Below are 11,668 nucleotides of genomic sequence, written 5' to 3'. Positions count from 1 at the left end.
TAATTGTTTTTTTGATATCTGGCATCTTCTGCGAAATTGATTCTCTGAAAGTATTGAGAGCTATACAGGACACTGAATTATATGAGACAGAACACATTCAGGATTAGAAAGGATAAGACAGCAGCTCTGTTCCCAAGGCACGTGGACAGGTAGTCGAACAAGAAAAATACTTCGTAATGGAACAGACTGAGTCTATTTCTCGAGAGGACTCCTCTTCTTGATCACGTGCTCCATGTCGGTGTGCTCGGACGTGTCTAGTTTGATGTTGTACTTTGCCAGGATCTTCATGATGGGCCTGATCTTCAGCCACCACTGTGTCTTAGGGATGCGGTGCCTGCAGCAGACAGAGGAGGCATTCATTCACTGTGTTCACCATTAAACATGTTTCTTGTAATACAATAAGTTATATGTAAAAATAATCGTACTCAAAATCTGTGTCTTCCTTCAGGTCAGCAAGAGGCTGGAAGGTGAGCGCCCTCTTCCTCATGCCCAGCACACAAGCAGAGTCTGGTGTGTTAGCGAAGATACGACCTAAAGGACACAGGAAGTGAAACAGTTCAGTGAACACGCCATGCAATGCTCATTACTATCAACCACCAAGACACAGAGCATTATTAATTCCTGCTGACAGTGGTGGAGGAAGTATTAAAATCCTTTACTTAAGTAAAATGAGTAAAAACACATTGTAAAACTACTCCAGTACAAGCAAAAAGCCTGCATTCAAAATTATACTGGAGTAAAAGTACAAAAGTTTTAACAGTTCTATTTTGCATCATGTTTTTATATTATTGTTCTTCAGTATGTTGTATTAATGTTTACATGTACTCAGATCCCAATGTCAATGACACTTACCTGATTAAACAAAGGTTATATAAAGTCATATATGCTAGTATCAAAAGTAAAAGTACTCGCTATTCAGAAATATGTCCCCTGAGAGTTTTATATGGAGCTTTTGGAGCACATTTGAACTACTTCATATACTGTTTGGTAGTTTACAACAATGCATCATATTTCATAAGATGTTCATTTGTTTTGTAAAAAGTATGATATTTTCCACTGAAATGTAGCAGAGTTTAAATATAAAATAATAATAATACATCGGACAAGCTCAAGTGGGTACAAGTACCTCAATATTATTCTTAGGTACAGTACTTACAGGAAATGTATTAAGTTATATTTCACCACTGCTTGTTGGTATTGTACTTGTGCAACAGAAACATTTGATTTCAGGCCCACGTACCATGCCTATAGCACTCCTTGAGTTTCTCAGTCAGCCATAGAACAGACTTGGCACCCATCTTTGTGCCAAAGTTTCTGTCAAAGGGTGTTGGAGTGCCTCCCTGTAGCCAATAAAGGACAGACAGGTGTATCATTGATCACATTGTCATATAAAACAAAATAAGGACAACATCAATTCTGTTTTTTTCTTGGAGTGGATTCACTGCATGAACAGACCTGCTGCATGTGTCCGAGAACGTTCTTACGGCAGTCGAAGATGCCTTTGCCCTCCTCTGAGTACAGGTTGAAGATGAAGTCAGTGGTGTAGTTGGCATTAGAGTTCTCATTCCTGTTGAAAAGTGACAGATTACACACATTGTTCACTCAGAAGAAAGCCTTCACCCAGACTACTGGTATTTGAACACCATGCCTCAATTCATATCTGCTGCACATCTGGGTCACACCTGACCAAAAACCTACCTGAGAATCAAACCTCTCTTCACCGTTGTCTTCATCTTCTCCACGAGATGCTCTACATTCACCTACAGGCCGAGTCCACAGATCACAATCAGAACACGGCGGTGACTCTTACAACTGAAAACTGGATAGACAGGTCCTGTCATCAGCTCACCTCCAGGTCTTTAATGTTGAACTTTTCCTCAAAGATGTAGGCAGCGTCAGCCCCAGCAGCCAGACCGGCCATGGTGGCCAAGTAGCCGCAGTATCCGCCCATAGTCTCGACGATGAAGACGCGGCGCTTGGTCCCTGCTGCAGACTGCTTGATTCTGTCACAGGTCTGCAGAAAAAAAACATAGAAGAAATGTATTTAGCTGTTTCATGTATGTATGTGTGTATATCTGCTGTTGAGGCACTGACAGAGGTGATGGTGTTGAGGGCAGTGTCAGCGCCGACGCTGAAGTCAGAGCCTGGGACGTTATTGGAGACGGTGGCGGGGATAACCACCATGGGAATGCACATCTCCTCGTATTTCTCTCTGGCCTGAACCAGCTCCAGGCCTCCCACATAAGCCTGCAGCAGGGGAGAAGACGGAGATTCACTCGTTTCACTGCATTTTGTGGTGAGGGAAAGATGGGAAAAGGGAGAGGAATGGCTGCCACGTCTTACCTCAAACCCACCAATGATCACCAAAGCGTGGATGTTGAACTTGGAAATGTTCAGGCTGATCTTCTCCAATAGTTTACCTGGCAGAGTTCTTTGGGACATGAGGACAAATTACACTGAAAAGTTTTGCGGTGTTATGACAAAAGCTGTACCTCAGAAATAACAACGTTTTACCTCTTGGTGCCCAACATTGAGCCTCCTTTTCCGGTCCAGCCACTCACTGAAGTCCAGGTGATCGGCTCAATCTGCAGTGAGGAAAAATTACCTACTGAAAATTGTATATACCAAATATTAAAACATGGACGGCTTTTTGGAAACATAAAAACTGAGAACATACTGTGTTATTGGTATAACCTCACCAGAGTACTGTAAAGACTTCCCATCAACGCATGTCAGCCTTATTTATATTTAATTTGTTATGTTTTTATCTGATAAACTATGTTTTGACACTACGGATACAGTATCACGTGTTTTACTTGCTTCGTTTTTTTGTTTTTTCTTGTAAAGTATGCAATGTAAGTTGTGTCTTGGGCACCTTTGTGTGTATGACACTTAAACAAAAGTGTTCATTTATTCATTCACTTGTAATACTAATAATATTACCCCTGCTACCACTTCTTGTAATACTAACATTACAGTTGTCATAATGCCTGTCTTTGGTCCTGTTTGTCTGCCCATTTGTTTGTTTGGCAGGTTGACACTGAAGCAGGATATGGCTATTTATTAAGAATTTTACATTAGGGCTCATAAACCACCAAATCGTAACAATAGCAGGTGTGGAGAAAAGAGGGAAATCTCCACTTACCTGTCCTTGAGCCAGACCGTCAAAGCCGTCATGGACAGCCAACATGGAGTGACCCTGGATGATGCCCATCCTGACTGCCGCACGGACGGCGGCGTTCATACCAGCGCAGGGAGCACCGATGTTCATGATAGCCACATTGATGTTGCTCTGATCAGTAACAGTGAGAGAGAAGGAGATGACTGAGGGGTTAGTTATTGGAGATTTAAATTATGAATTTTATTTTTCACAAATAATATCCCATATTAACGGTGGTTAATAAGGTCCGAGTCTGAGTTCTTACCTTAACATCTGGAGGGTTGATGTGAGCCAGCAGCTTGTATGTGTTCCAGTTGTTCTCAAAACTCCTGCACATCATATATAAGGTTGAGTGTTCAGAGCTACATTATATAAAAAATACACTCTTTTTAAATATATTAATGGTGGTATTAATTTATCTCAGTGACAACACTGATGTTTGTTATTATTTTACTTTTTGCTTTATGTTTTTTCTGTTTTATATACTTTGTTCTATGTTTTGACTTGATCCTGTATATTTTCTTTGTTAAAATAAATAAATACAATTTAAGTGACGCATTATAAACCCCAAATCAAAACAATAAAGTTGCCACTAAATAATTCTATTTCCTTTTTCTGTCTTCAAATTATGAATAATCAGAATCAGAATCAGAATCAGAAATACTTTATTGATCCCCGGGGGGAAATTGTACAGTACTGGTGCTCCCATTCAAGATTAGAAAGCAGCATAAATTTAGAAATAAAAGTATGTACAAAATATAAAAATAAGAAATAGAAAATAAAAATATACACATTTACAATATTTAAGTGAAAAATAAAAGTAAAAAATATATACAACAGCGATGTATATGTATGTGTATGTGTGTATATATATATTTAAGAATAAGTAATAGTGAGGTAGTATATTGTAATAATTTAATTTTAAAATGGCTAGGGTTAGGGTTGCAAAATTAATTTAAAAAGGGTCTTAGAAGTTATCACTTCCAAACTTCATATACCATCTAACAATTCATTTAGTATTATTTGTATTTCATTCAAAGACAGCTCTCTTAAATTTAAAGATGTTTATGCAGCGTGGCACCTAACATTTGAAGGCCAACCAATAGAGAGCTCATATTATCCAGTTGTTATGTGCTGGCAGGAGTCTTGCCAATCACTGTTGCTGCTATATGGGTTGGATTCCCTATAATGTTTAGGTGGCACGCAGCAATTCATTGATTTTTTAAGATGAAACACTGCAAAAATCTATAATTACTCTGTTGACACACACAGGCTTCACAGTGCTACATGGTGATGTTGCACTAAGAAACAAAGTTTGGTGGAGAAATGTTCATCGCGATGACACTCTACATTTAAATGGGGAAATACTTACTTTCCCCTGAGCTTGATGGCGTCCTCAAATCTGCCCTCAGCCATGGCGGCAGTCACGTCTTTGGTCTGTAGCAGAGAGAGCGACAGAGAGTGTGAGTGAGAGAGATGGAGAAATCCCTCACTGTAAAGTCAGTGCATATCCTCCAAAACAAGTAGAGAAACACTCTCAGAGAGTAAATCCTGGTGGATTCTTTCTGGGCGTGAAATGTTTTGACGTACCACTTGCACGCACTCCATGAGCGGCAGCCTGACGGCCTGGTTCCCGGACAGGCTGACCACACAGGCAGGAGTGTCTGGAGTGGCCTCCAGCAGCGCCATCACCGCCTCCACACCCATCCTGCTGCCCTGGACGACACACACACACACACACACACACACACACACACACACACACACACACACACAGTCAGATCATGAGGTGTGTGTGAGCTGTACACTGTCCTTTATATTTGGTGTTTCATTGAGACACTTACCAGGATTCTGTCGAAGGCGGAGGGAGTTCCTCCTCTCTGTACGTGTCCAAGAACAGTGGTGCGAGTATCAAAGCCGAGTCTGTCAGTCACCAGCTGGGGACAAACAAATCCTGCTGTTAGTACGGCACGTTGTCTGTGCAACTTGGAATAATACTGCACTACGCTGACATTAGAAAGAAGCTCTTGCCTTTTTGATCAGGTCAGATGTAATCGGTTTGCCATCTCTGGCGATCGCACCCTCAGCCACGATGATCACATTCAGACGAGAACCTCTGGCTCTTTGCTAAGAAAATGAAAAAGAAAAAATACATTGCGTTTTCTGAATGACCAGTGTTGTAGTGTTTAGAGCAGGTAGGCAGGCATCTCCATCTGCAAATGAAGTGACACATACGTCTTGCAGCCTCCTGCACAAGTGGTTCTCCCAGTTTTCATCTGGTGGCATCTCTGGAATGAACACCCAGTCTGCACCACAGGACAGAGCCGTCACCAGGGCCAGGTACCTGCAGCCACACACACACACACACACACACACACACACACACACAAGATAAAGCCATGTACCAGCAATATCTGTACATAATTCTGGCATAAGTAGACATGTCTGTTAACGGGTACATTTGAAACCTTCCGTGCAAACACAGGATTCATGTATTCTTAATGAAACAGCATTTCCAGAGCGTCTTGCATCCTGAAGTTGATATACTGTACTGAAACTGCTTGTTGGGGTACAAAAAAGCAGAAGTGAATGGAGGCATTATATTAATATGTGGATCAGTAAGATATAATTTAGAAAAAGGTACTTGGAGTTTTCTTTTTATGCCTTCAATTTGATAGTCAACGGTAGAGATGTGACATGAAATGAGGGGAAAGAGAGGAGGGATGACATGCAACAAAGGTCCCCAGCCAGACTCAAACTGGGGACATTGAAAGCACAATGTCAGCATCTTAAACCTCTTGGCCACCACCCTCGAAGGAGAAATTGTTAAAATAACTGTGATAGTTTTACTGTGTGGAATTGTTTATTTTTCCACTTCACAAAAAAGTGTTAGTGTAGTTTCTTTGATTCTTGTTGAGATAAGCACTAAATACTGTTTTCTAGCATTAGAATTAATGTGAATATGAATAAATGTAATGTTTCGGCATTCATTGCTAAATGTGTATATTATAACATGGATAACAGAGAGCAAAGTGAAAAATATTTGATTTTATTGTGACTTAATATCAACAGTAGGTGCTACAGTGCTACATGCTACAGAAGAAATATGTTCTATTTTAGACCAATGATGTTGTATGTTCACGACATACACACACAGATGTGTCCCTGCCAGTGGACGACACACATGATACTGACCCACAGTGTCTGCCCATCACTTCCAGGATAAACGTCCTCTGGTGGCTGTGGATGGACAGAGAGCATTTTGCACGAATAAGAAAAGAGGATTCGTAAAGAAAAGTCAAACAATACACGTTCACTTACTTCATGTCTACTATTCTTTACTGCTGCTATGAATTAATTTCATCCCAGTTGAATATTAAAGTGAATCTTATCCATCACTGTGTGCAAGGAGGGTTGTTCAGTGGTGTCTGACCTCTGAGCAGTTGTGGTGATGGCGTCCACCACCTCGATGATGCGGTGCAGGGCAGAGTCGGTGCCAATGGTCATGTCGGTGCCACAGAAGTCGTTGTCAATAGAGCCCACCATGCCCACGATGTTCAGGTGGGAAGATTTCTTGGCTTCTTCTTCAGTAATACTACCTGTAGAAAAAAAAACAAAAAAACAAAGTCAGAGATAGTAATGTTGATGAAAAGAAGATATTTATACATCTTTGGCTCTACAATCAGCACGGTTCCCAGTAGACCACGCACACCAAAATGGACAATCCACTCTCATGCAATATTTCTGAATGTATAACAAATGGTGCAATATCTACATCTCTCTAAGTGCAATACAGTATAATCCCTTCACCTTTATTTCTTTCGTTCTGTGAATTTTTGAATTTGTAAATTATAGTTGTTTTTTTAGTTTTAGAAGCTTTTTTTAAACAGTCTTTATTGTTTTTATTTATTATATCTTGATTTTCTACTTTCTACAAATTTCCCCGCTGAGGGATTAATAAAGGATTATCTTATTTTATCTTTGATTTATGATTGGTATGTGTATTTGTAATTAAACAATTAGTCACAAAAAACCCAACAAATTATATCAACAGTGATTCACTGTTGTAAAGCAATAAAATGACAAACATTTGCTAATAGCACAAAACACCAGTTACAGCTGAGGCAGATGGGAGTGTCATTAGTTTGCAGGTATTTGGTCATAATTAATATTAAAATTTGACCCTGATGGTGGTGCTACATGACAAGTCAGGGGAGTATAATGTGTACAAAATCTCATGGCAATCCATCCCATAGTTTTCAAGATATTTCACTAAAAGCCAAGAATATCAACCTCATGGATCAGTCATTAGGATTCATCCTCTGGGGACCATGAATGTGCTAAATAAAATTTTATTGCATCTAATAGTTGTTGAGATGTTTGACAGATTTCACTCAGGACTCTTTCTTATTCTCACAGTCACAACGTTTGTCTCTTTACCAGCTCGGACGAGGTCGACCAGCAGTCCGCTCCACTCAGTCCTGAACTGGTTGGCTCCAGTCAGACTGCCGTCGCCTCCGATCACACACAGGTTGGTGATGCCCAGCTTCACGAGGTTGCGAGCTGCCGTCATACGACCTTCTCTGCTGCGGAAGTCCTTGCAGCGGGCACTGCCTATGACTGTACCTCCCTAACACGTGAAGAGGACAAGCTGTTTTTAACACACTTACTGATGCACAAACATTTCCTGGCTTTGAAGAATGTAATAATGCAGCGATTACTGACATTTAACCCCACAATGTTTTCCATCAGGACAGCTGCAACACTGTGGAACTAGACTCATTAAGATGCCTTGAAGTCACATCAAGTGAGGTTGCATCACGCTTTGAGTAAATGCAGTCGGCACTTTAGAAGCGATATCGTAGAAATTTACCATGGCCCGTTTCCACTCCAGTGCTCACTTTCTCACACTTCATGAATCTTAGCATGTCATTCCTTCTCCACTGCCAGGCCTCTTAATTTAGACAACAGAGATTATAGAAAGAAATGTGAATCACAGGCTTCGCAGTATTATTTTGTCTCCCTCATCCTTCAGGTTGCAGGGCAGCCATTTAATATCATAAATCAGTTTCTCAGGTTATCAGAGCTCCTGAGACGCGTTAGGAAGCTCTCGACGCCAAGTGGAGACGGTGTGTTAAGTTAAAAGGATCAGTTCACCCCAAATTACAACAACAACAACAAAAAAAAAGGATACATCTTCTCACTTACCTCTAGTCATGTCCAGCCAGGCAGATTCAGGTTTATTTTGATCTGGTTTTTAGATATCTGCCAATGGGGGTGAGTGGGATTTTGTGTGTGACGGTCACAGCAATGAAAAATGTAATTTCAAAAGTTCAACAACAATGTGTCTTTCCATATCAAGACCAAGAGTCTACAACCTCACGAACGGTCCTGTGAGTCCGTACTTGGGCACAATGATGCTTCTTTACCTGGAGCTACTTTCTACCAAAGAAATAGTCCCTGTGAAAACTGTTTGTTCCGTGTGTCATTCAGAGTAACCAGGACACTTTTTATGGAAAAACGTTTTAGCTGTAATTTTCCAGAGCTGTGAGCGCCACAAACAAAATCTCATTCACCTCCATTGTATTTGTGTGGCAGAAGTCTCAAGATGGATATCTCAAAACCTGAACAAAGTATACCAAAACTACAAGGTGAGGCAAACTTTTATAACTTCAGCTCACTACAGGTCTTACCACCAGACTAACCCTCTCATTGGGAAAAATAAACAATGTCTGTTAAACCTAATTTCCTCAATGATTAAAACAAAAAATGAAACCAAAACTATCTGCATGGTTAGACACCAGTAAAGGTACGTGAAAAAGAAAAGTATTTTGGGTGACCCAACCCTTCAATAACATAATTAAACACCTCAAAAGTCTTTTACATTTGAACATTTATGCATATTTTAGTGTCTACACTACAAAAACTATATGTGGCTCTTGCTGGTGAGCTGTATGGTGTTAGTCTGCGTGTTTACTCGGCTGCACATCACTCACCAGCTGAAGCATCATGGACACACTCTCCCATGTGGCGGGGCGAATGTGTTCTCCTCCGTCCACCAGACCCTGGTAGCCCTGCAGCACACGTTAACATACACTGTGGCTGAGCAAAGATACAGTTGAGCCTGATGTACAGGTTTAACCCTGCACTACACAAAATGCAAAAAAAAAACAAACACGATTTTCTTTCATAACTTTCATAACATACAAATCTCTCATAGGCTTAAGAGTCCCAGTGTTGTATATAATTGCAATATCATGTGATCAAGTCATGAACTGCAGCCTGTATGGAGCCCGTACCTCATGAACAAAGTAGACTTTGGCTCCGGTGTAGAGGCCAACTCTGACTGTGGCTCTCACAGCAGCGTTCATACCTGAGACACAAAAATGACACGATCTGTGAGTTTAGTCACATTACAAGTAAATGTCAGGTTATATCGAACTGTTAAGTGACTTGACCTGTACCGTACATTGGCAACAGATGAGACAAAAATAACCATAGGGAAAGGACAGGACTTTATGTGACTGTCCTTCTTGAGCACCATCCCGCCCCTGGATGTCCGGTGCACTAAAGGCCACAGTATGAACTTGTGTTGTGGCAGGCTGGCATGTTGCAGCAGCTCTCGTTTCACCAGACAGCAGCTGTTGATGGGGGGGGGGGGTTCTCTCCTCCATACCAGAAAAAGGTCAGCGCCACTAAAATTAGCCCCAATGATGTGAAATAAGGGAATGCTTGGGCTGATCCACAAAGGGTTAGGAGAGGAAGATCGCATGGGAATATGAGATGAATATGAGATGAATATGAGATGAATATGAGATGAATATGAAACATCATCCTGTTTGACTCCAAGTCGAGTTGATGTAGTAATTGACTACAGGAGCTTAATGCCAATTTGTAAGTTTGACAAAGGAAAACACAGTCTGTAGGGATGAAATCTCAACCAACTCTCAGATCAAACTTGGCTTGTAGAGTTTGTAATCTTAACCTGTGAGAGTTTATGGGCTTTGTCTGTCATTTGTAAGGACGTTTGAAGCTTTGCTGGATACACATCAAACACTGGTGGTGTTGTGAATCAAATACATAATCCTCTCATCATGCAGACTTCAAATAGGATTTACAGCCAAACATCCACCAACCTCTGACAGCTGGCCTTCAACTGTGCCACTCTGACATCTTGGAAAAATGCTGCTTGCCCTTTCTGTTCTTTGGCTCCTGAACTTACTTTGATGCCCGAGCATTAACATGATACTTTATTGGCCCCCCTGTAAGATGGGGCTTCTACAGATGGTCGGGATTCGGTGTTGTGCTCGGAAACATCAGCAGGGAAGATGCTGCCCGACAGCTTTCATCCCCTCTGCAGCGACTTGCTTTGTGTTTTAACTGTTCAAAATAAAGCTGTGATGAAATAGTGGAGCCTCATCCTCTGCTTACCTTGGGCGTCGCCTCCTGACGTCAGCACGGCAATGGAGCGTCCAAGCCCCATCTTTGTGGGGTCCATGGTCGGGTGGAGATCCTTGGACATGTTTCCAGAGGGAACCGGGGCAAACAGGTGAGCACGACGAAGGGAAAAGAAAAGGAGAAAGAACAGAGCTTGGCTGCCCTTCCTTCACTCTCTGCTCCTCAGGGGAGGCACGAGGAGAGGCACAGGCTTTATACACTACTGGTCCTAATCCTGCCCCGAGCCCCCTCCCACTGACACCCTCAACCAGTCACTCACACAACTCTACTAAATATACACCAGGCCCTGTAGCCACCTGCAGAGGACAGTTACACACAGGGAAACACAAAGCACGTGGCACTCATGTGACAGTTTGAATGCATTTCTGATGAGTTATGTCTAATTAATACAAAGCAACAAAATAATGAAAAGGATTTTGAAGGAAAATTGTCACTTTTTGGTTTTCGTTTCACTTGGACACATGAAATTAGCTGCTACTCAAAAGTTCCTGAACGAAAGAATGGAGACTCCTGAACTCAAATGATTACTCGATCAACAAAAAAACAATAAAAACCCCAAAAGTTTCACATCACAGCTTGATTTGAAAGCTTTTCTCAATTTTATTATATATTGAATATATTTGGGTTCTGAACAGCTTATCACAACAGAAGCTATGTGAATTCATCACTTTGGTCTCTTGTCATTATGTTTGACATTTAATAGCCTCAATGAAAACTGCCCGTCAAGAGTTGAGCTGATTCAGAAGCAGGGTGTGTTTCACATGTGCTGTACTGTGTGTAGCACCAATACTGTCGTCTCTCTAAACGGGACACTGTGTCGCATGATATTTAACATGACGCCGATATGTGCACCTTTCCAGAAAAAGGCTTGAACTCTACATCGGGCCCATAGGCAATCTGGGGAATGCAAGACAATATGGCATCTCTTGTTTCATGCAATAAAGATGATATTTTTCCACATTTTAATGTTGAGCAGTTCACGTTGAGTGGCGACAGCATTACATAAGACTTCAGGAAAAATAACACCTGAAGTTCTAATAAGAGACAAAA

General features: G+C 41.2%; 1 protein-coding gene across 5 annotated transcripts; it reads right to left on the bottom strand.

Moving 5' to 3' along the window:
• On the bottom strand, positions 1–10,735 carry pfkma (phosphofructokinase, muscle a). Of its 5 annotated transcripts, none has more exons than XM_070910723.1 (22): positions 10,592–10,735; positions 9,460–9,533; positions 9,157–9,234; positions 7,601–7,790; positions 6,594–6,759; positions 6,356–6,400; positions 5,396–5,504; positions 5,192–5,287; positions 5,005–5,097; positions 4,751–4,876; positions 4,533–4,597; positions 3,393–3,489; positions 3,146–3,292; positions 2,515–2,585; positions 2,344–2,431; positions 2,095–2,247; positions 1,850–2,014; positions 1,699–1,760; positions 1,456–1,567; positions 1,241–1,340; positions 426–531; positions 1–334 (listed from the first exon to the last, which is right to left on the bottom strand). In XM_070910723.1, exons 1-22 carry the CDS (start codon positions 10,680–10,682, stop codon positions 193–195), a joined length of 2,376 nt encoding a protein of 791 aa, XP_070766824.1. In that variant the 5' UTR covers positions 10,683–10,735; the 3' UTR covers positions 1–192. The 5 variants fall into 5 exon arrangements, with proteins under 5 accessions (XP_070766824.1, XP_070766825.1, XP_070766826.1 ...); XM_070910724.1 differs by having other exon boundaries at positions 3,426–3,489; XM_070910725.1 differs by having other exon boundaries at positions 3,432–3,489.
• Between the last annotated feature and the right edge of the window lie 933 nt (positions 10,736–11,668).

This window comes from Enoplosus armatus, chromosome 8, assembly GCF_043641665.1.
Source record: "Enoplosus armatus isolate fEnoArm2 chromosome 8, fEnoArm2.hap1, whole genome shotgun sequence".
In the NCBI taxonomy this organism is placed as follows: Eukaryota; Metazoa; Chordata; class Actinopteri; order Centrarchiformes; family Enoplosidae; genus Enoplosus; species Enoplosus armatus.
This window is presented reverse-complemented; position numbering and strand designations above follow the sequence as displayed.